This window comes from Cricetulus griseus (genome assembly GCF_003668045.3).
Source record: "Cricetulus griseus strain 17A/GY chromosome 1 unlocalized genomic scaffold, alternate assembly CriGri-PICRH-1.0 chr1_0, whole genome shotgun sequence".
Classification (NCBI taxonomy): domain Eukaryota; kingdom Metazoa; phylum Chordata; class Mammalia; order Rodentia; family Cricetidae; genus Cricetulus; species Cricetulus griseus.
The window spans coordinates 192948691-192973856 of record NW_023276806.1 but is presented as its reverse complement, the minus strand read 5'-3'; the positions used below and the strand labels follow the sequence as shown (position 1 = coordinate 192973856).

The 25166-nt window shown below is 47.9% G+C and overlaps 1 protein-coding gene across 1 annotated transcript in view; it reads right to left on the bottom strand.

The window, feature by feature from the left end:
• LOC100762656 (solute carrier family 23 member 1-like) overlaps positions 1-23492 on the bottom strand; it is a 31098-nt gene extending 7606 nt beyond the window's left edge. The window contains exons 1-7 of the mRNA XM_035452029.1: positions 23356-23492; positions 21420-21577; positions 5800-5959; positions 3483-3664; positions 2419-2539; positions 1448-1604; positions 187-440 (exon numbers count right to left, since the gene is read on the bottom strand). Coding sequence (XP_035307920.1) covers positions 187-440; positions 1448-1604; positions 2419-2539; positions 3483-3664; positions 5800-5907 — 822 coding nt within the window. The 5' untranslated portion in view covers positions 5908-5959; positions 21420-21577; positions 23356-23492. The remainder of the gene's footprint in view (positions 1-186; positions 441-1447; positions 1605-2418; positions 2540-3482; positions 3665-5799; positions 5960-21419; positions 21578-23355) is intronic.
• Positions 23493-25166: the final 1674 nt, after the last annotated feature.

Below are 25166 nucleotides of genomic sequence, written 5' to 3'. Positions count from 1 at the left end.
AGGGTATCCTGTAGAAAAGGCCTCCCAAGAGGAGTGTTTCTCGGTCCACACCTCTGCTCTGGCCATATAGGGTCCCTATGTTGTTTCTGACTGCCCAATCAGCAGGGTGACATTTGTCATAACCACACAGGAAACTCATTTGCAGGGGCCCAGCCCCACCCCAGGAGCCTCCTTCAACAGCCTTACCCTGGTGATGCCCAACGCCCCGACGTTCTCGCTGTAGGAGGTGGTACCATTCCCGGTCCCCCAGGCCCCTGCCAGTAAGCAGCCAAGGCCCTCGATGCCAATGCCACGGTTGATGGCGTGTTTCGGAGGGGGTGGGGCCCCAACGAGCCGAGCACAGGCATGATAGTCACCCACCGATTCCACCATGGAGGAGATCACTCCAGCAATGATCCCAAAGACTCCAGCCAGGCTGATGGTGGGGAGCCCCCACTGTCCTGCAGAGGTAACCCAAGGGACTGTCTGGGCAGAGGAAGCTGCTAGACCCCAAGCCGTTTCTTTGCCAGAGGTTTCGGCAGCTCCAGCCCTCCCTTCCACCCTGAGGGTTAGGCAGACGTTCAGAGGTGGACAGACATCGTGGAGCACAGAGTGGTAGAAATGGTGCCTCCTTCAAAGAAAGCCTTGGAACTGTTGGAAGCTGAAAGTCTCTACTACAGAGACATTGTTATATCCAAGAACCAGGCAGGCCACCCTTCAACCCTGGCTACTTCTGTACTCTTCAAGGTGAGACCTGAGTGGTCTCAACGAAGCTCTAATCTCTTCCAAAATATTCTAACTCAGTCCTAAACCTGTTTTGTTTGAGATCCACTGAACCTATCAGGAGACCCACTGATCTGGCTGAAAGTCGGGCCTCCCTCTCATCTTCCCTCACACACCCCAGGACTCAGGGCTCATGGGTAACATGGGGGAGGGTGGGAGGCTTAGGCTGGCTCTGAGAAAGCTCTTAGAATAAGGATTCTAGTCCACTGCTCCCAAGGGCTTTTTAGCACAGCTTTTTAGCACAGCCTGGGCTTAGCGTCTAAATCCCCAGCTTCTCCGGAGGCTGAGGCAGGAGGACCATAAGCTGGAGTCTTGCCTGCACTCCTGAGTGAATTCAAGGTCAGTCTGAGCAACTTTTCTGTCTCAAAAAAAAAAAAAAAAAAAAAAAAGAGTAGAAAAGGGGCTGAGGCTATGTGACAGCGATGCAGCCATTTGTGGAGAAAGCATGACATCTGGGCTCAGCCCGCGCTAACACACGTGTCCACTTAGAGCAATCTAGAGACTCCCTCCTCACCCTTCTCTCAGGGGCCAGACACGGTGTCCCCGGAGCCCATCTCCCCTGACAGTCCCTCCAGTCCCTCCAGTCCCTCCCCAACCCTTTGCAACCCTCCATCCAGTATCCTGAGTCCCAGACAGTCCCAGGAAACGTGTGTCCCAAACAATAAGGACACCCATTCCTCCTCACCTGGGTAAGGGAAGCGAAACCAAGGGGCCTGGCTCAGCACGCTCCCTTTGGTGTCTGTGCGGGCCAAATATCCATATGCTGTGGGGGACTTGGGGAGGGTGTTGGTGACAGTGAGAACGAAGCAGAAGAGCCATGAAAGGCAGAGGGCCAGCAGCACCTGCAGAAGAGAGAGCTGCCTGTCACATTCTGCCAGCCTCACCCCTTCTTCTCTCTTCTCTCTCTCTGTGTGTGTGTGTGTGTGTGTGTGTGTGTGTGTGTGTGTGTGTGCGTGCGGTGTGGGTGCCCTGAGACCGGGGTGTGCCAGGTTACTGAGCCTCCCACTGACAACAGGAATCTGCTGTCCATGGGTAAATTAACACAAGCTGGAAAGAGAGGCAGAAAATTCACTATGGAAAGAGACCTTGGGCAGAGTGGGACAGAAATATCCACATTGGGCAACGCCTGTGGCAAAAGGGTCACAATCTGGCTCTCACACCATGTGCCGTAGAATTAGACCCACTCCTCTCACAGAGCCCAGAATGTGGGGGAATCCCAGAACACTTAGTGGCTGCTCCCGTTTGGGAGACTGTTGACTGAAGAGGAACGGTGCAATAGGAGGCTGTTGCTTCTGGGAGCCAGAGAGAAACCTGTGTGCAAGCTCTGGAAAAGGAGATACCCATGTGTCACTAGAGGTGAGCCTGTCACTCCCAGTACTTGGCTATGGGGACAGCCAGGAGCTAAGGCTGGCTGGCTGTCCCCTACAGGTGCTCAGAGTAGGGACCTGAGATGGTATGCCACCAACCACTAGGAGGCGACACACACACACACACACACACACACACACACACACACACACACACACACACCCCTCAGCCTCCTAGGAAGAGCTCTCCAGAGGTGAGAGAGCATTGGTTTTGGAGTTAGCCAGGCATAGGGAGGTTGTCCTATGTGAGCCAACCAAGAGTGAAAAGAGAGCTAGGGGCAGCTCTTACAGGGAAGACCTGGAACAGGTTGAATTTGGAGATGTGGCACTTCTTCTCTCTTCCATAAACGGGCACAGGCACCATGACGTTCTTGAGGTACTGAGAAAAGAGCACGATGAGAAAGATGGTCCTGAAACAGAAACAAATGACCACGCCTACTTGTGGGCTGGATTCTTCCTCGTGGGGGCAGGGTGCCCATTCCAGGCTCTAGGAACGGGCCAGGAAGCTGAGCCATTCCGCTTGTCAGTGGGAGGTTCAATAACCTGGCACACTCGGTCTCAAAGCACCCACACCACACACACACACACACACACACACACACACACACACACACACACACACACACACACACACAGTGGCATCTGAAGCCTTACTGGGTCCCTGTAGGCAGTACAGGCAGAGTCCTGCCATCCCTGAAGAGGGGTCAAGCCCTCTTGGGAGATGAAATGAGCCGCTGGCAGCAGGATCAAGCCAGCCATTAGAGCCACTGAGGCACAGTCAGAGATGCCTCTCCGGCACTTCTGCACATCTGCTGCCCTCACGCCTCCCTCAGACCACAATGGGCTCAGTGAGTGAGAATGCCACTCCTAAGCTCCAGGGTAAATGCTGGAGGCATCGTTCCCCCTGTATTGAGCCTCCTTGGCGGTCACCACCTCCCCATAAACCCCCAGCCCAGCACACACACAGCACCCTCTTGATTCATGGCCGTCTCCCAGAATTGCAGGTTCTTGGATCTCAGTCTTCTCTCCTTGACTGACACCCTTGTGAGCTGGGGCCACTCTTTGTACCCTTTTCAGCTCGATGACATCCTAGCTGGCAAGGGACCAGAGAGTCAAGTTTTCATAAACACTACCTGTGCTTATACACTGCTGTGATAAACTGGTTCTGTGAGAATCGATAAGATTAAAATATCTAACAGTCATAATAAATTCTAAGTATCAATGATGATGCCCACGGAAGTATGTATAAGCATTGAGAGTGTGCCAATATCCTGGATTCCCCAAGTTGTCTGGGGGGTAATCTTCCACCAAACGGGGCGATGAGATGGTCTACCTTTCTCAGAGGCTACTTACAGGGCAGAAATCCCCCAGTGGATCCCAGCGTCATTGCCGGCAGACTCAAAGAGAGGCAGGGCCACCAGGGCAATGGTTGGAGCGATGGTCAAGGGGCCGATGTATCGCATGAGAAAGCCAATGAGGCCCGAGAAACCCACCAGCATCTGGACACAGGAAGCCACCATGACAGCACCCTGCAACTGGAGGGAAGGCGTGGGCCTCAGTGGGGACCAGGCCATTGGCCAGCCTGATCACACCTTGGGGTGTGCTTTCCCAGGCTGTGCAGAGGCCAAACCGGAACCCAATGGAATGTAAGGGGAGGAAGCGGTGGCCTGGCATTTCCATTTAAGTGCCACTTTCAAGAGCTAGGTTTCACAGCGACTTGTGGACTGCAGTCATAGTGGGGAGGAAGACCAGCCACCAGAGCAGCAGGGTACTCAGCATCTTGCGCCTTTGCTTTTCTGAGTTCCCTCAGAATTTCATTTCCAGGCAAAGAAAATGGAATTTCATGTAATTTGATGTCTCCGGGTATCTTACTCCTCCTCTTCCTATGTTTCTAAAACCACTCAGCTCATGGGCTGTTGGACAATTAATTAACTAACGGGCTGGATTTGGTTCTGTGCTGCCTGATCTACTGGATTGAGTGAGTCTGTTTCTCCCTTTTTGCTTTAACAGTGCAGATGGTATCTCTTCTCTTTAAAAATATTATATGTTACTTTGAGACAGGAACTCACATGGTCCAGGCTAACCTTGAGTTCACTATGTCGTTAAGGATGACTTTGACCTTGTGATTCTCCTGGCCCCACCTCCAGAGTGCTGGCATTACATCTGGTTTATGGGCTGCGGAGGATCACATCCAGGTTGTGGTGAATTCGAAAGTGAACCAACTATGGTGCATCTCAATCCCCTCTATTCATCATTCCAAATTTACCGTTAACCTTTTCAGTGTGCACACATTGCTGTTGTGGCTTACATATGAAAATACCATGTAGGCTCTTGTGTTTCAACCGGATCCCATGGTTCTCTCTCTAGTTTCCCTGCAACCACTTCTTTTTTTGTTTTGTTTTGTTTTGTTTTGTTTTGTTTTGTTTTGTTGTTTTTCGAGACAGAAAGAAACAGGATCTGTTCCCTTTTCTTTGACAGAACCTTCCATCTCCGTGTGTCAGCTTTTCCTGCGGATGTTTTCATCTGTGCCTGCACCTGTGCTGTGCAGTCAGCCTGCTGACCACCTCTGTCTTCCACCACTGGAGCAGATGCTCAGTAGACACGGGAGATCCATCCCATCCCAAGAGTAAATTAAACAACCAAGCACTGATCAACGGCTGCAGAGAGGTGGGCACAAAACACCTTACTCTGTCATCCAGCACTCTGGACTACCTGGGCCAGCAGAAGGGGCTGGTGCTGTAGCAGAACTGGCTTTGTGATTCACTGTGCTGCCAGGGAAATGGACAGGCCACCTTAGCCCTGGGCCACCAGAACCCCGTCCTAGGCCCTGTGTTGTACACTAGGAGTCTGGCCAAGAAGAAAATGTTTAGATCGTGAGTGCCATGTGTGGTCTCTGTCTCATATTTTTTTTTTCAGTCAACCTTTTTGAAATAGAAAAGTCATTCTTAGCCCATGGCACTAGAAGAATGGGCCACTGAGGATGGAGAGGTGGCTCAATGGTTAGGAACACTCGCTGCTCTTGTAGAGGACCCAGGTTTGGTTCCCAGCATCTACAACCACCTTTAACTCCAGTTCCAGGGATCTGAGGCCCTCTCCTGGCCTAAGGCTCACTGCACACATGTGGTATGGATATAAACATGAAGGCAAACATAGATACAAACATACATGCATGTCTGTACGTATATCAGGCCATAGATGGGATTTGGTCCGAGACTCACATTTTGCTGACTCCTGCTTTAGAGCTCCCTGCGTGTCGCAAACACAAAAATAAATAGTCGATTCAGCAAAGAAAATAGGAATGTCACTGGGATGCTGCCTCCTGGGAGCATGCCCAGTGTTCTCAAGAAGACCTGTGTTCTGTCGCCATGCTCTCCATCCAGGCAGTTCCAGATTCTCTCCTGCCCATCACTCTGCTCTCTTTTCATTTGCTTACTGGAGTGTTTCTCTCGCTCCCTCCCACCATCTACACACACACACACACACACACACACACACACACACACACACACACAGGTGTGTGTGCCCAGCTGGACTGCCAGCTTCCTGAGAACAGGACTATTGTCTGACTTATCCATGTCAGTGGATTAAGTAAAACATCTTTCCTACAGGGAGTTGGATGATGACTGTTGAGCAAGACTCAGCAGCCCGCTCCCCCCCACCACCCTGTTACCTCTCGGATCCTCTTCTGCCACTCTTCAATGAATTCAGGAGAGCTGGTGTTCACCAGGCTGGCATTGAGAGTCCACTCTGGACATTTCCAGGCAGGGAGAGAGAGCATGGCCAGAGAGGGTGCCACAAAAGCAAAGGTCCCTCCTTGGAGAATCGGCAGCCTGAAGGAGGGGAAGGATGGAGTTACCACCAAGGTCCTGTCACAAAGTCATGTTGCAAGCCCCAAAGGGCCTTTTGAGCCCAACTCCTAGCTCAGTGGTAACACACAGCCCCTGCTCCTTTAGTTGCAAGGAGCTCTTCTGAGTTCCAAGGAGAGGTCGTGAAGCCCGTGCAACGTTGGACAAGTAGCAGCTGTGGGCAGAGAAGACACTCGGAGGGGACCAGGTGTGATACCAGGAGGAGGGGCCAGGTGTGATACCAGGAGGAGGGGCCAGGTGTGATACCAGGAGGAGGGGACCAGGTGTGATACCTGGAGGAGGGGCCAGGTGTGATACCAGGAGGAGGGGCCAGGTGTGATACCAGGAGGAGGGGAACAGGTGTGATATCAGGAGGAGGGGCCAGGTGTGATATCAGGAGGAGGGGCCAGGTGTGATACCAGGAAGAGGGACCAGGAGGAAGGGACCAGGTGTGATAGCAGGAGGAGGGGCCAGGTGTGATAGCAGGAGGAGGGACCAGGTGTGATACCAGGAGGAGGGGACCAGGTGTGATACCACGAGGAGGGGACCAGGTGTGATACCACGAGGAGGGGACCAGGTGTGATACCACGAGGAGGGGACCAGGTGTGATACCAGGAAGAGGGACCAGGTGTGATACCAGGAGGAAGGGACCAGGTGTGATATCAGGAAGAGGGACCAGGTGTGATACCAGGAGGAAGGGACCAGGTGTGATATCAGGAGGAGGGGCCAGGTGTGATACCACGAGGAGGGGACCAGGTGTGATACCAGGAGGAGGGGCCAGGTGTGATACCAGGAGGAGGGGCCAGGTGTGATACCAGGAGGAGGGACCAGGCTCTGAAGCACTGTGTGAAACCAGCATGGGATTCGGAGAACACAGGAAGCTACCACCCTCCACCCTAGGTCCAGTGCATCTCCGCCGACCCCAGCAGAGTTCACACCACGCAGTTCTCCATCTCACGTCCCCAGCAACTTATTTCCACACAGGCGAGAGTTGTGCAGCCTCAAAACCGGGTTTGCTGGATCCCCTTGTGTTCCTATGAACCAAGGGCACCCTTAGGCCCCTGCCCTTGGGTTCCTTATCACAACAGGGTTGAGGTGTCGTCTCCAAACCCGGCTGACTCCTGGAAAGCTTCTCTTCCCTCTGACATCTAGCAGTGCTTACCCAGCTTACACAGAAGCCATGCAGTAAGGGGCCTCTGCCACCTTGTTCACTCACAGGCCAGGGTTAACTTCCGCTTCAGAATCTCTGGACATTAGGATTTGGGGGCCCAGAGGGCTCCCCTAACTTGAATGCAGCTGTCACTGTAACCCGCTGAATCTGGGCACTTTTGTGGGGACGGGCACAGATGTGGGGGTGCATACATGTCTGTGTATGTGGAGGCCAGACCGCTAGCCAGAGTGTAGTTCCTTAGGCACTATCTACCTGTCTCTGTCTTCTTGGCTCTGGATCACTGCAGCTGCTTTTTATTGTTGTTTATGTGGGTTCTGGAACTCAAACTCGGTTTCTTTACTCTTGCAAAGCAAACAGACCCACTATAGCTCTTCTTCTTTGGGCAGGGCCAACATGCAGCTAAAGTTTAGAATAAAAGAAATCCAGCCAAGAAGTTCCAAAGGAAAATAGGTGGTATGGTACAGAGAGGGTTGAAACACATGGAGGGTGTTTCACGTGAATGCAGGTGTATGACTGTCTTCACTTTAGAACCCTAAAGCCGAGCATCGGGACAGAAAGGGGACAGCATGGCGCACATTGTTGCGGGGAGGGTAAGCACTGAGTACACGACACAAGGTCACTATTCCACACGTCTGATTCATTCATCAACTGCTTACTGAGGACTGGCCATGTGGCAGGCTTAAGGGTCAGAGCTGTGATGGAGAGGCAACACCCGCTTGTACAGTCATCCACCCTTATCCATGGTTTTGTTTTCCACAGTCTTAATTACACACGGTCACGTGTCCTCTGAAAGCATTACTATTTATCTCAAGTCTTTCAAAAAGGAGTTCATTGCCATGATAAGGTATTATAATTATTGTCATAATTCTGTTTTAGTATTGGACAGCATGTTAATCACCTACTGTGTCTATTTATAAAGCAAACTCCACCACTGGTACACATGTATAGGAAAGAACACAGCACTACAGGGTTCAATATTAAGTGCAGTTCCAAGTGTCCACTGCAGGTTTCAGAGCGAGAGGAGCCTGCTCTACTCTTGCTGCTATTTCTGTGTGTGTGTGTCCCTGGCCCCACAGAGTGACGATTCACAAGAATTTGCCCCCTCTGATCCCTACAAATACTCTAATTACACTTACAAACAACCCACCATGGGAGTGGGTCCCTGGGTCCTGACCATGTCATTATCACCAGGACCCAGGAGAGCAGGAGTCCCTCCAGTGCAGAAACTGCCACGGCTAATAACCTGCAGACACTTTAAAAGTGGTGTTGGTTTCTTCTAATTTTATAGGTGTTCAATAAAGCTTTCACAAATATCCATTGGGCATTTCATTATGCCATTGAAGACGTGCCTTTGTCCGTGTGATTTTATGGCCATTTTTACTACTTATAAATTCATTATAGAATTCTGTTATTGCCAAAATCCAACTCTAACGATTCTTGCCTCAGGATGGTGAATTTATTTTCTTACATTTGTTTGTATGCACCCATGTGTGTGGTGACCAGGTAACAACTGTCTAAGTAAACTCTCTCCTTCTACCATGTGGGTCCTGGAGATCAAACTCAGGTCTTCAGGCTTGGTGGGTGTCAGGGGGCGACAGGTGGGTAAGTGCCTTTACCCACTGAAACATTTTTCTGGCCTTTATTTTCATTTCTAAAAAAGTGTCTTCTGGGCTGAAAAGATAGTTCAGTGGTGACAGGTGCCTGCTGTTCTTACAGAGGATATGCAGGTAGGGTGGCTCACACTGCATATAGTGTCTGTCCATTTACTCTGAGGGCAGTGCTGCTGTTTGTGGACTAACTTCTGATAGGTTTCTCTCTGTGTGAGGGCATCAGGTCCCCTGGAACTGGAGTTACAGACAGTTGTGACCGCCATGTGGGTGCTGGGAAGTGAACCCAGGTCCTCTCCAAGAACAGCCAGTGCCCTTAACCACTGAGCCATCTTTCCAGCCCAAAAATAAATATTTTAAAGAATGGAGGATATTTAAGATCCCATTCTTTCCTTACCTGAATTTGAATAAAAACTTGTCTCTGTAACAGATAATAGAAGCTTAGCTTCCACCCCTCAAAAGGCTAGTTAACCTGTCTCACGGCTAAATGAACATATGTTCTAATCTTTGCATGGCGGGGAGGAAACCCTCTCCCTGGGTTGCCCAAACTATAAATAAATTAAATTTCCTCTATCAATTTCTGTTCCCTAGTTCCTTTGGAATACAGGAAGCTAAGATGATACAGGTTTGCAAGTATCCTGCCATACTCACCCTGGTATCCACCATGCCAGAGGCAATAACACAGGGCTCACCATGGTATCCACCATGCCAGAGGCATGAACACAGGGCTCACCATGGTATCCACCATGCCAGAGGCATGAACACAGGGCTCACCATGGTATCCACCATGCCAGAGGCATGAACACAGGGCTCACCATGGTATCCACCATGCCAGAGGCATGAACACAGGGCTCACCACAGTATCTACCATGCTAGAGACATGAATATATATGTGCTTCAGTTCTCAGGGGCTCTTCCTCATTCTAACCTGAAATTCATGTAGCTGAGGATGACCTTGAACTACTGATCCCTGCCTGCCTCTACTTCTGAAGTGTTAAAGAGTTACAGGTGTGCACCTAGGGATTGAACCCAGGGCTCCCAGAACGCTATGCAAACACTTTACCCGCTGAGTTACATTCCCAGCCCCTACTCTTCTTCAAGGGCCACATCCTCTGTGTTCCAAGCAAAGCCAACTGAGACTTTCTCTTGCTACAACGTTCCTCAAAGTATCACAGTGTTATGCTTACAACCAAGCCTGCAATTATCTACTCATACATTTGATTTCCTTTTTTAAAAAAATGTGTGTATGTATGTGTGCCCGTGAGAATACATGTGTGCCCTTGTGAGTCCATGTGTGCCCTTGTGAGTCCATGAGTGCCCTTGTGAGTCCATGAGTGCCCTTGTGAGTCCATGAGTGGCCGTGTGAGTCCATGTGTGCCCGTGTGAGTCCATGTGTGCCCTTGTGAGTCCATGTGTGCCCGTGTGAGTCCATGAGTGCCCGTGTGAGTCCATGTGAGCCCGTGTGAGTCCATGTGTGCCCTTGTGAGTCCATGTGTGCCCGTGAGAGTCCATGTGTGCCTGTGAGAGTCCATGTGTGCCCTTGTGAGTCCATGTGTGCCCGTGAGAGTCCATGTGTGCCCGTGAGAGTCCATGTGTGCCCGTGAGAGTCCATGTGTGCCCGTGTGAGTCCATGAGTGCCCTTGTAAGTCCGTGTGCCCTTGTGAGTCCATGAGTGCCCGTGTGAGTACATGAGTGCCTGTGTGAGTCCAAGTGTGCCCGTGTGAGTCCATGTGTGTCCGTGAGAGTCCATGTGTGCCCGTGAGAGTCCATGTGTGCCCGTGTGAGTACATGAGCACAGCACCCATGGAGGCCAGAAAAGGTTGTCAGGTGTCCTAGAACTGGAGTTACAGGCAACAGTGACTTGACTGACATGCTGGGAACTGAACTCAGGATCTCTGCAAAAACAGTATTCATTCTTAACTGCCGAGTCATCTCTCCAACCCCAGACTCCTCTTTTGAGACCCTCATCTCCTTGAGAGGAAGAATCACAAATAAGTCCCGGCACTTACTGATGGCAGGCAGACATGAGGCAAAGGGCTAAAGACAATTAGTTACAATGACTTCGGGATTCACCCAAGGGAGCTACAGCAGCAAGGTTGGAAGTCGTGCCTACAGGAGACTGATACAATGGAGATCTTCCAGTCACTGAGGATCCCGGAAGTCCTTGACCAACAAGTCTTTCTCTTAGAAGATAGGCCACACGGTAGGTTGCTCCCAAGATGCAAGGTCTGTGAGCATTCTCTTCATTTCCCAACTACTTATTTCTGTGGAAGCTAATATGACTTAGTGCATAGACCAAACGTTGGTACTCTGCCTAATGTAAATTTATTTCATCCTTAGACTCAATCTTATGGTATTTATTAATAGATGATGCCTCTGGGAAGGAATTGGGTTTAAAAGAAGTCATTCAGACGACGCTTCCCAAGAGAGGACTAGTATATTTATGAGAAGAAACAAGATGAGAGCTTTCTCCACTACTGGGGACCCAGCAGGAAAGATGCCATCTGGAAGCCAGAAGAGGGATCTCACTGGAGCCGAAGCATGCATGCACCCTGATCTCAGATGTCCAGCCCAGAAACATCAGAAAAGCACAGTTCTATTGGGTAGACTGAAGTGTCCAGGGGTGGGAAAGCCATACATGGTAAAGATGCTCTATGACTCATTGACTGGTTCAAACTTCCTGGTTGTCAGGGACGGGGAGATGGCTCAGCAGGAAAAGGCACTGGCTACCCAATGCTGCAAGCCTGACAACCGAGTTTGATCCCAGGAACTCACAGAAACGGGGAAGGAGAGATGACGCTCCACACATATTCCCCAATCAACAATAATAATAAAATTGAAACCTTCCTGGTGGTGGAGGGTATGGACATGAGATAGATAGTATGTTCTCTAGAAGTTATCTTGTGCTATCTTTAGATTACCATAGTAACCACCTTGTGTCTCACCCAACATCCTTGTGCTGACAGGTAAAACTTTGGGGAATGTATCAACTTATCAGAGCAGCAGTTGTCACCAATCCAAAGGCCAAGAATGCCATTAGAAAGGCTCTAAAGTCACAGCAGAGACTTCCTCGCCTCTCTTCACCCTCCTACCTCATGTTTCCACTGGAGCTTTTGAAAACAACCTGACTTACAACTTCCTTGTGTTGTGTAACTATAAAATCTTCATGAAACTGTTTCACATTAGAGTATTATTCTGAGCAAACAAAACCCACATTCCTGGATGGTTGATCATTTGCTCAAGGATGTTCCCTTTGGGTTCCATGCTGATAAGTGTTGAATTGCTCATTGTATGGTATTTTGCCATGACAGCTGGAGCAGACTGTGACACTTAGCAAACAAGATTCAGCAGAAAACAACTGAATCACTTCATCTCTCTGTACTTAAGCTTGCTCTTCTATACGGCATGACTAACATGTAGACTCCCTTCAAGTGGTGCATGGAAAAGCATGTGTCTGTAGATCCTACAGCATATGTACATGCATTATCATAGCTCTGATGTTCACATGGAAGAGAACAAATCATGCTTTGGGTGGGCCCAGGGCCTGGCTCTATCTAGTGTTCAGGCTGCACCCCCACCTCCCCTACAGTGACTCACGTAGACCTGGGGTCATCTCCTTTTCCACGTTGTTCCCAGTGGTTTCTCCTTGTGTCCCTTCCAGAGAGAGGAGGCATGAGGAAATGAAACACAGGCAAGTATTTGTGATGACAGGGAGGGCAGGCTCTGCCCAGCTCAAAGAAGTTGGCAAAGTCAGGGATAATGAAGGAGACTGGCTGCTCGTGGGATAACCTGGAGAGTGAGTCAAATATGTCTCTTCCACATTTTGTTGGTGTACCCAAGGAATGCAGAAAAATACAAAAACTTTGGGCAGCATTCTGAGACGAAACCAAAGTTCAGGTGTGATAACATCATTGATAAGGATGGTCCCTGGTCATCTGATGTGTGTGTGCTTTTCCCTCTAAACCAGAACTTCACAGGTGACCTCATCAACCATCTATCCTAAGTCCAAGATGAAACACTCCCATGAGACATAGGCCAAGAGGCCATCATCTTCACTGGCTCCCTCCCTGTCCCCTGTGCCAGCCTCTCCTGATTTCCTATCACTATTATGGCTATTACAGGCAGTTCTGTTAAAACCTCCGGAGCCCCAAGAGGTCACGACCTTCCAGGACATCTGTGGGAGGATCCAAGGGGTCATGATAAAGATTCCAGATGATGCTGATGCAGCAGCCCAGGGTCCACCCAGGCCATATTCTTCAGAATTGAAAGTCTCAACTCATGAGACAAAGGGAAGGGGTCCTGTTAAGACTTTTGGAATTGTGAGCCATTCAGTCACTTGATAGGAGATGAGAGTCCTGGAAGCTGTCTATGATAAAGAAGGGGAGACCTCAGGCCAGCAGAACGTCACAGCAAGTAAGGGCCCTGTTGTCAAGCCTGGTGACCTGAGTTACACCCCCGGGACCCACACAGTGGAGGCTAACAACTGATCCATGAGTGCTGTCCTCAGGGCCATGATATACGCTGCACCTCCCCCAAGGAATGTAAAAATAACGGGGGTCTTTCATCGAATCACACTGTCCAAGGAACTATGAATTCAGGGACTTAAAGTGCAGTGACACATAACAGTTGGCACAGGAGACTGCCAGCTTCCGGCTGGGAAGCCAGCAGAACACAAGCAAAGCATCCCAAACAGGGCTGCTCAGGGACTTTCCGAATCCGAAACTGAAAGTGGGAAGAAAAGTTTAACTGTGGGTACCAAGTGTGCCAGATAGGAGGAGCAAAGGCTGCTCTGTCATATGCTCGCTCGATCGCGCGCTCTGACTCAGTGAATCTCACCCAGTTGGTGACAAGTGAACAGAAAACCCTGCCTCACTGGCCTGTGCAGAATCTTACAGCAAGAATGGAAATGTTTCCATGGCCTGAAGAGCTGGAGAATTTTCTGTGTGAAGCAAGTGAAGCAGTGTGGATACTCATAAAATATAGAAGAGGACACACTCCTAAATGACTTTGGGATAATTTTTAAAAATTAAACTCCAGTGGAAGCCGGGCATTGGTGGCTCATGCCTTTAATCCCAGCACTCGGGAGGCAGAGGCAGGTGGATCTCTGTGAGTTCAAGACCAGCCTGGTCTACAAGAGCAATTTCCAGGACAGGCTCCAAAGCCACAGAGAAACCCTGTCTCGGAAAACAAACAAACAAACAAACAAACAAAAAAACAAAACTCCAGTGGAAAATAATTTTCATAAATGAGACATATATAATATATATTATATATATTATTATACATATTTATACATGTCTCATCAGACATATATATGTATATATATCATATATATATCATCTTCCTTAAAAGAAAAATTCAACATTACAAAGTGACTAGATACCTCCAGTTAATCTATTTATGTAATGCAAATGCTACCAAAATTCCAAGATGTTTGTTATTTTATTCAGTAAAATGCTTTGAAAATTAATCTGGAATAATGGGGAAAAAAGCTTGAATACTGTAGAAATAGTTTTAAAGGAAAGCATAATGAAGAAAACATACCCAATCAAGTCTGTGTTCCAGCAGATGTGTAAAAATTGGATTCTCTCTCTCTCTCTCTCTCTCTCTCACACACACACACACACACACACACACACACACACAATTATGTAGCTCCTTCTGAAATTAAAGCCTTCTATCCTGGAGGGAGACGTAAGAAAGGATGTTTACAGGGGAGTGAAACAACAGTATGTTCTAAGAGGAGGTGAACTACTTCAAGGATGCTCATTAGGACAATTGAAAATAGCTTCAGGAAGTCCCTGAAACTGATCGGATCCACTAGGACCCCCCTTCCCAAGTGCACATAAAGAGTGAAGACTGCTGAGAATCATGCTCAGACAAGCCAAGCTACAAAGAAGACGTTTGGAAGCCCATCTTCGGAAGAAGCAGAGACACACTGAATTACCTAAAAGAAACAAAGACCAGCTGAACTGCTTGGAAGAACCTCAGACTGACTGAGTCGCTGGAAGGATGCTCTCCAGCCTGCTGAGCTGCCTGCAGGCTGTGTAATATGCTCCAGGCTTCCTAGCTCTTTGGATCTGTGAAGTGATGGACATTGATGCAGCTCCATGAAATGACTACAACAGCATCCCCTGGTGTCTCCCCAAATGTGCAGATTCCCATCTAAGAACAACCCTAAGGATAGAGATACACTACATCACGATGACCGTCTTGGTGATGAGCAAATAAATCTCATTTCATTTTTCCCTCAGTGTTGTGTAACAGTCGCCTCTGAAATAACAACATTCCATCCTACTGGGGAGCTCCTTACTCAGAAAGATAAACAACTAAAAAAATACCGATTCAAGAACTCCCTGAAACTGACGAGATCCACTAGGGCCCTCCCTGTCGAGTAAGCAGAGCCCAGCTGCCAAGAAGACTCAGAGGAGAAAAGAGCCAAGACTCTGAGACCAAAACAGCTGCCTCCAAGAAGCAGAAACCAGCTGAGTTGCCAGGAGGAGGTTTAGAGTAACGGAGGCACCCAGAAAGGACACTCTAGCGGGCTGTGCAGTGTGTTCAGGTTCCCTGCTTTGTGATCTGTCACCCATGCTGGGTTGGGCTTTGGTGATGCACCTGTCTTTGAGTCATTTCTGCTCCTGTAAGTAACCCCTCTACCACATTCCTGTAAGTAACCTCAATAAAACTCATTGGCAAACCAAAATGGACTTTGGTTGTGTCCATACTTCAGACTGTTGTCAGAGGGAGAGAAACAGTGAGATTCTGTTGAAGATATAAAAGACTCCTGGAAAAGTTTGGAAGCTCAGAAAGAATTCTTAGGATATTAAGAATTTAAGGGTTGTCAAGCCTGAGAAGTTGAGTTGGATCCCTGGGACCCACACGACAGAAGGAAAGAACTGACTACCACAGATTATCCTCTTGATATCTACACATTCACTGCAGCTAAATATATAACTAAAATGTAAATTAAAAATTAGTATGAATGGATAATGGAGCCATTAAAAGCAATGTGTTTATTAAAAACTGGGAAGATTATGGCATGAAATGTAAGATGTGGTTGTCACTTGACCAGTACAATTTTGATTGTCTATTTTTACCCATTTTATATAATTTCACTATATATATTATATATATATATAGCACAGGCAAGCAGAAAACATGAAAATGTGTGTTTATTTTAAAGAAATGAAACAAAATGTATTTCATCATTGCGATCAAAAAGAGCTTAGTCTAAGGCACACAGCATCATATTCTCTATGAGAGATGGATGATTATTCAACAAATAATGCTGAGAAAATTGGTATTTAGGGGGAAAGGGATCATTTTTTAATCCTAGAAACATAAAACCTTTAGTATAAAACACAAAGTACAAATTTTTCTTTGTTGAAAATTAAAGATACACAAAATAGTTGTGCTAACTAATAGGGACAAAAAATTTAATTATTCTCAATATATATATTTAGGCACTATATGTAAATTAAATGTCTGATTAAAAATTAAGGAAAACATTGATTTATGAATAAAACTGCCCCCTCTTAAAAGCACTAAACTGACACTAAAACATATTGTAGGGGCGTGAGTCCCAAGGATAAAGAGAATGGAGTAGGGAAGCAGTTGCACTGAAGTTTGGCACCTGGGACGCAGATGATGAGCAGTAACAGGCAAACTGCCAGCCCCTGGGAGACAGATCCCATACAGGAAGCGGACGGTACTATTCCGAGAAGGATCAGGAAACCGTCTTCGATGTGGGGATAAACGTGGAACTGTGACAACGGATGTGTTGGCAGAAAATTTGAGGTCTACTGAATGGAAAGAGAAAGCACAGGGACCCTGGGCGGCTAGAACTGGATATGGGGGAGGCCATCGTGACCCAGGCCTCTGATGGGTGTGCACACATGGCACACCAACTCCTCCTGCTAACAGTCCCACTCAGAGTCCAGTGGCCAGCTCCTGTCCCCCCAGGTAAGAGACTGTGAAATCTTCTCTCTGAACATTAAAGCAGCATGGGTGAAAAGTGCAGAGATGCTGAGGATGAGACTTCCACAGCCCACCGCGGCACCTAGTTATCAACAGCTGGAACTATGGCCCTTGCAGTTGGGTTGGGCTATAGGGAAGGCGATACCCACTTCAGGCTCAGAACTTCTGGTCAACCTCTTAAAACAGTAGCTCTAAACATGATACACAAGGATCAGCAGCAACCAAGAGAATACAAAGGAAAAAGAGGCAAATAAAAGTAACTTTCAAAAAGCTTTAAAATATTACTCCTCAGAAGTTCAAGGGCATCCCTGGCTTTTTATCAAGCCCCCTTTCTTTTTTTTTTTTTTTAAAGATTTTATTTATTTATTATGTATACAACATTATGCTTCTGTGTATATCTGCACACCAGAAGAGGGCACCAGATCTCATAATGGATGATTGTGAGCCACCATGTGGTTGCTGGGAATTGAACTCAGGACCTCTGGAAGAGCAGTCGGCACTCTTAACCTCTGAGCCATCTCTCCAGGCCCTCAAGCCCCCTTTCTTAAAAGGAAAGAAAAGAAAAGAAAGCATTCCCACTTATACCTAAAATAACTTAGAAATCATAAATCAAAAAGAGTATGACTGAAAAAGATTGCACTCAGAGGGGAAAAATAGCTCTTGAAACAATATTGCAAAAATGAACGACTAAGTTCATTGTGCCAGCCTTTAATCCCAGCACTTGGCAGGCAGAGGCAGGCAGATCTCTGTGAGTTTAAGGCCAGCCTGGTCTACAAAGCTACATAGAGAAACCCTGTCTTGAAAAAAAATACAAATGGTTATAATTTTTCCTGGTCATAAAATACCACATATACTTCAAAGGCAAGTAGATGACAAGTAAAGGAGAAATATGAAGAATGAATTTAAATCACCATAACTCTACAACTCAGAAATAGCCATCCATCTTCTGTTTCCATATTCCTTCTATCTAAAAACTAGATAAGCCTTGTTAGTACACAGGGCATGCCATTGATACCACCCACAAATAGCTTCCAGAATACTTGGAGTTGTTTCTTCTGTGTTTAAATAAATGTTTACCTCTCCTAATCATCAATTACACTGGCCACTGTAACAATGATGGCAAACTTGAAACAATTCAATAGGAACTGGTTGAACAGATAAGAATATATTTATTCTATGGAACACTGAGTGACCAGCTTTTAGAAATTGCTATTGAGCCGGGTGTTGGTGGTGCACACCTTTAATCCCAGCACTCGGGAGGCAGAGGCAGGCGGATCTCTGTGAGTTTGAGGCCAGGCTGGTCTCCAGAGTGAGTGCCAGGATAGGCTGCAAAGCTACACAGAGAAACCCTGTCTTGAAAAACAAAAACAAAAAAAAAAAAACAAAAAACAAAAAAGAAAGAAAGAAAGAAAGAAAGAAAGAAAGAAAGAAAAAAGAAAAAGAAATTGCTATCGCAGGGATGTGCTTATTGAAACATAAGAACACTATGTCAACAGGGAAGCATTTCTGTTTGCCATTGTTACATTTTAAATACTTTTAATGGAGGGGCAACATGCAAAATTATATAGATAGCACTGTCCTTTTATTTCTGTATGGAAAAAAATTCTGTGCCAGGCATTGAGCTAACATCTTCATATAATTCTCATATAGTCTTTAGGGTTTCGGGTAGCCAGCCTAGGGTGACCTCACATTTGTTATTCGGTCACTGCCAGCTTTGAACTCCTGATTCTCCTGTCTCCACTTCCACTGAGCCCGAAGCCAGCCATGACTGTATAATAAACTTGTGGTCATCCTGGTTTACCTGTGACTCCGTATCCTCTCAATCCCCAAAGAGACAAATGCTAACCAGCTCAGACTCAGCTCTCTCCTTGTGTCACGCCAGTCCCTGCCGCCTCCCCATAGGACCAATCACTGGCTCGCTCTTCTACCCCATATGGTTAGCACTCCCCCTGCTCCAGCCCGGGGTCTGGTGATAGCAGGAATGAAGATATTCTAGAGATGCTTGTACTCTTCCCCTGGGATATCAAACTATTGAATCAGTACACCCCAAGAAGTTGGAATTTGCCCGGAGTCTCATGCTGGGAGAAGCAAAGGGCTGATACCTTGGTGCCAGCCAGGGGAAGAAATCTTCCAGAAAGAGAGTTCACATGGCTCTGACACTTCACCAGACCGCCTTGCAGGAGAGACTGTTGCTAAGCTGAAGATGGGTCAGTGACGGGCAGAACCACACCTTGACCAGGCATGCTTGGTTACTGTGCCTCTTGCCTTATTTAACTTAAACCTCATGCCAGCCCACCCCCCCAGGCTAGAGCTCCCAAGGGCATAGTGTCACTGAGGCTCTTCCTTTTCTCGGTGTAGTCACATTGAATAAATACCCTTTATCTGTTTTTTTTTTTTTTTTCAGTGTCATGTCTGTCTAGTTGACCTACTGAGTATGGGTGGCTGAGGCTCAGTTGCTAGGGCTGCCAGGTTCTGTTCATAACGGCTGGGGACCAGAACCAAGGACAGGGACAGAGCTGAGTCAAGGCAGGGAAGATGGAATTCTGCTAGGGAATGAAGGCGTGAAGAGTCGAAAACACTCAGGCACAGGAACATTTCTTCCATTTGTGGCATCCAAGATAAAAGAAAGAGGAAGAGAGAGATTGCCTGAAAGCCCTTCAGAAGAAATCCCCCAGTTACAATTACATATAGCTAGTGCCAGAGGCAGGGCTAAATCTGAAGCTACACACAGACAACCTTTTACTTCCTCCCCCAAGATTACACTGGATACAGAATGTTTTGACTTGAAATGAATGGTTTTGTCTCATTTTGCAAACTCAGTGAGTTTCTGAAGTGAGCAGATAGTCAGGGAGTATACAGGAGAGCCCCAGAGTCATGCCCCCGATGCTGCCAGGGTTGTCAAGGGTTACAGCTGCCAGCCCCACACTGGGAAAGGCCTTCAGAGCTCTCAGGCCTGGTGCAGCATGCATGGACTCTTGGAACTCTTTTGCCGTTTTGTAACTAGGTTTGAGTTGTTTTTGGAAATCTTACTGCATCATCAGCATTTGTGTGTCTCGTGTAGAAGAGGACTGCATTATCACTGACCAGCAGGTTAACCAATTCTACTTGGCCTTTGATTCATTCCTAAACTCATTATCATCACAGCCTGTGATTCCCGGGCAGTTACTCATTAGTACCTGAGCGGGAAGCCCATTTCCATGGGTGGGACCCAGCTTGGCTTATCTACTCCCACATAGCCTAATGATGCCAGCATGATCTATTTCTTAATTTTATTTCCCGGGGGTGTAAATTCCTTGAATTCCTTCACCCCTGACTCCTGATTAGCTTAAACAACAGCTAGATAGCTAAGCTAACTCCTGTTACCAGCTGAAATACACTCATTCTATTGTTGTGATATTAGAAATGAGAGTGTGGGATATTATCCAAGCAATTATTTCATTGTACAAAAAGACGCTGAAGCATTCTGAAGTGACTCACTTGAGTGGGGGCAACTCGCTTGTAAAAGGCCTGCTTCAGTTAGGTGAGGCCCCGAGAAGGCAGAGAGGCGCCAGCTAAATACCTTCCACAGGGACCATCCTGTCAACTGTTTCTGTTTCAGCTATAGGCTGGAGGCTGGCCCCTCTGCACTGCCAGGTTCCCCACTGAGCTGCAGAGCAGGAGAAATCTAAATAGGATGATGGGTTCATGGTTCAGCTCACACTTTTCCAGCTTGATTTATAGCTTTCTAACATCTACCCATGGGGTGGAGGAGTCCTCACTGGTTTATTCTTCTCAAGGGCCTTACAAATATTAGGAGCCTGAGCAGGGAGAGAGAGAGAGAGCACTGCGAGGACTGAGGGATTGCCCCCCTCCCCATTAAAGAATCTCGATACAGTGGGTGCACACTTGTAGTCCCAGCACTGGGAGGTTAGATACAAGGGATCCCTGCCGCTTGATGGCCAATCAGACTAGCCTATTTGGAGGAATTCTGGCCACTGAGAGACCCTGTCTCGAAACATAAAATAATGGCTACTGAGAAACAACACCTGAAGTTGGGCTTGGACCTCCACACTCTTGCATATAGCGCGCACACACACACACACACACACACACACACACACACACACACACACACACACACAGAGGCACACACACGCATACACAGGCACACACACACACACACACACACACACGCACACACGCACACACATGCACACGCACACACATATGCACAGGCACACACACACACATGCATATACACACGCACAGGCACACACACGCACATGCACGCATGCACACACACACATATGCACAGGCACACACACACAGGCATACACACACGCACAGGCACACACACACGTGTATATATATGCATATGTACCAGAACACGCATTTAGACATGCACATAAACACATGAGAGAGAGAGAGAGAGAGAGAGAGAGAGAGAGAGAGAGAGAGAGAGAGCCCTGTAGCATTTGAGTCCCTGGTTCGTCATGTCCCCTGCATTTCTCTTAGCTTAATTTTATAAGCAAGCAAAGAACACATTTCCCCCTAAGCCAATATGGAATTTTGTTACCTTCAACCAAGCATCCTGGTTCATCACTTACTCTTCCCTCCAAGCAGCTTCCTGTCAATGCAGCGGCATCCAAGCAGACCTCACTGACGCCATAGCAAGTCGAACCCAAAATCCATGAAGAGCATTTTTACCTACCTGACCCCAAAAAACACTTGCAAGAGGGTGCAGATGCCAGAGACAAAGAAAATGGTGCTGATGAGGTAGCTTTGGGTCAGGGGGTCATGCTGCAGGCACAGGTCCTTGGCTAGAATGAGTGGCACAGCCACGAGGCCCCCCAGGGCTGTGAGGAAGTGCTGTGGACAGAGCAGAAAGAAAGATGCTGTCGGCTGCATCTTCACCCTCCTAGGCAGAAGTGCATGCTCCCCAGGGACTCGCTCCCACAGCCAGGAGAGAAATCCCTGACGCTGATCCCCGAGAGACTGACAGTGAGGGGCAGGCAAAGATCCAGAGCAGCAACAAGTACTAGGAACTTCTGTCCTAAGAAGCCGAGACCCAGCCAGAGAGACTGGGCTGTGAGCATGAGGCCGCTGCACTGGGAACTGTGGCCCTGAGAAAGAAGGATGGGGACACAGGCTCAGGGGGATAAGATAGGACTAAGTGGGAGCCTTAAGATCACAGCATGGTGGGTGTGAGCAAGGGAGACCCCAGTGTGAGCTTGGAGCTCACTGAGTCTCACCTGACAGGACAGACCAGACCCAGAGTTCAGAGCAGGTTAGAAGTCATGGCATGCAAGCTCAGCTACCAGGGGGATAAATCGGGTGGATGTAGATTATAGACAGACAAGTAAGAGACAGATGGCAATTAATACGGTTCAGGAATAAGCCACTGTTTCATATATTCTGGCCTCAGAATGGTCAGTCTGATTGGGTCTAGGGAACTGCTCACTCAAGGCTTCAGTTAGTCCTGTTTGGAGTCATACCAAGTGTCCCGGATGTTGGTCCAGTCCCACACAAATAGGACCCTTGTATGCAACTACCCCCCCCATTTTCCTCCTCCTCCTCCTCCTCCTCCTCCTCCTCCTCCTCCTCCTCCTCCTCCTCCTCCTCCTCCTAGGGATAGAGGGCTCCACATCACCTGGTCATATAGGTGCGGCTATCAGGAGGGGTAGCAGGTGAGAATTAAACTTCCAGGTCTTTAAGTGGCAGCTCCAGCTCCTGTCACTGCATGGAGCTGTCTCAAAGGGACCAGTCAACCAATGGATTAGACACAGATTAACCCCCTCAATGAATGTACTGGAATAATCCAAACAATATGACCAGCACTGCTGCTTTTGACAGATGGGGGATGGGGGTGTACAGGAAGCAGGGAAAACTTGAAACTCCCTGACAGCTTACACGAACCAATGATGACCAAAGATGGCTTGGCCGCTCTAAAGGAAGGCGACAGGATTTTCAGAAAAGAAAGCATGAGTATTTCAAGGCACACTCTGGTGATTTCCATTTCTCCCATGGTCTCTTGGAAAATAACACAAGTTTAACCCTTTACAACACTTTTTGGTGAGACCGGGTACTGAACACAGGGCCTCAAACATTAGGCAAACATAGAACTTTTAAGCTAAACCCCTTCCCCCCCACCTATACTTGATAGCATCTTAATCACGCTTCCTTAGCCTGCCACCAGCTAGGCCAATAGAAGCCACAGCATTCTCCAGGCCTAGACCCCACCAGAGTTTCCTTTTTCACTGGACTGTCTAGCAACAGTGAACACCACTTATCAGTGCTAATTCCTTCCTGTTATCAAACAAACTTCTTGATCCTAGAGTAGCAGTCATGAAAGCTGAAACAGAAACAGTTGACAGGCCGGCCTCTGTGGAAGGTACTTAGCTGGTGCCTCTCTGCCTTCTCTTCACCTAACTGAAGCAGGCCTTTTACAAGCGAGCTGCCCCCATCAAGTGAGCCACTTAAGAAAGCTTCAGCGTCTTTTTCTAAAAGCCGACACCCACCCCACACGCTGAGAGAGAGATCTGGGATGGCTGTGGAAGCTATGACAGCAGCTGATGGTGATCTTGACTAATTAGATGTGTAGCTGACAGAGAACTCCCTGGGACCCAGCGCTGGGTGGGTAGTCTTACCTGGATCCCCAAGAAGATGCAGAGATACCATGGTGGGCTGTCCAAGATGCCGTAGGCCAGGTGACTGCGGCTGGGATCCTTCTGCTGCCCATCCTTGTTCTTGGCTTGGCCTTTAGTGTGGGAGCTGAGCACACCGTCATCCCTCTACGGAGACAAGAAAAGAGCATGTGTGAGCACTCCAGGAGAAAACAGCTAACTTCCTGATGTTGGTTGCATGGTGGGACACCTTTCCAGACATAAGAGGCCTTGGACAGGGATCAGCAGTGCTAGCCAGCTGAGGAATACAGAGATGGAGAAAAAAGATCAGTGTCACCTTGTCCCCTATGTTAGGCATCTGTGTTAATGACTCCTTTTTTTTTTTTTTTTTTTTTTTTTTTTTTTGGTTTTTCGAGACAGGGTTTCTCTGTGTAGCTTTGGAGCCTATCCTGGCACTCACTCTGGAGACCAGGCTGGCCTCGAACTCACAGAGATCCGCCTGCCTCTGCCTCCCGAGTGCTGGGCCTATGTTAATGACTCTTAAGTCTTGGGCTGTAGGAAGTGGGGGGGGGGTGTTGTCAACCCAAAGCCTTGGGAGTGACACAGCTTTACCAGAGAGGAGATGGAAGTATGCCTTAAAGTTAAAAAAAAAAATCTTTCAGGAATTGAGGGTGGGCCCAGCCCCTGTAGCTGAAGACACCACACACCTGGGACACAGGACTCAAGTGATCTGAGGTGGAACATCCCTGAACAGTGGCAGCTTGTGGGGTCACCTTACTAGAAAAGTGAGCCATGTATTAAGTGCCCTCAAAGTGCATTCATTTTTCATCTGAGTTTTCAGCGATACCAGAGATCAAACCCAGAGCTTCCTCTGTGCTGGGTCCACTCTGAGCTACACCCCTAGCCTTTTCTGCCTTATTTTAAAACAAATGAAACCATCTTCACGAGCTTCTAAAATCCCAAGGACTGGAGCACTGTGTGTTATCTACCTAACAGATCAGGGGCTGCACTCCAGGGACATCCGTGAGAGATGGTGGGTGACAACTTGATTAGGTGTGGAGGGAGGGGTGAGAACAACCCCACCTGCAGAAAGTGGCATCCCTGTGGATGAAGAAAGCCCAGTGTGGCACACTGAGGAAGGGAGCCCGGGACCAGCTTCATATTCCCTGATACGGCGTCTCTTGAGCTAGCCTCAACACAGCTCTGTAGAACCATTTAGTTCCCCACATAAAACATTTGTTCATAAATCTTCTACCATTAGGTTTTAAAACAGAAATATAAACATCTAGAACATTGCTGGCATTCGTTGAGCTGAAAAAGCAGGCAGACAAACGTATCAAGGAATGACTATGAAAGTCATCCAACAGTGGGGTTTGCTTTGTGTATCGCTTTTGAATCTCTGCCTTTATCTATTTGGAGAACTTATGAAATCTCATTTCTGTCCCAATATATTGACACTTCTTGGTCCTTGGGTTGTACATGGAAGAAGTCTGTCCTTCTTCAAGGGTCAAAGCTGGAGGAGACGCTGCCAGAGGAAGTGCTGGCCTCTGGGCACATCTGGTGAGGATTTAGTGAAGTTATGGAAGAGTCTGTGAGGGGCATGCTGCTGAGAAAGGAACTGTAGGAGAGAGAGAGAGAGAGAGAGAGAGAGAGAGAGAGAGAGAGAGAGAGAGAGAGAGAGACAGAGACAGAGACAGAGAGAGAGCGAGAGAGAGCCTGTGAGAGACTAATTGGCTGATTCTGGGTAGGAAATTCAGAGAAGCAAACACAAGCAGAGAAATGTTGGGCACTTGCAATCTGTCACTCCCAGCATGACTGACGACCCAGGCTCCATT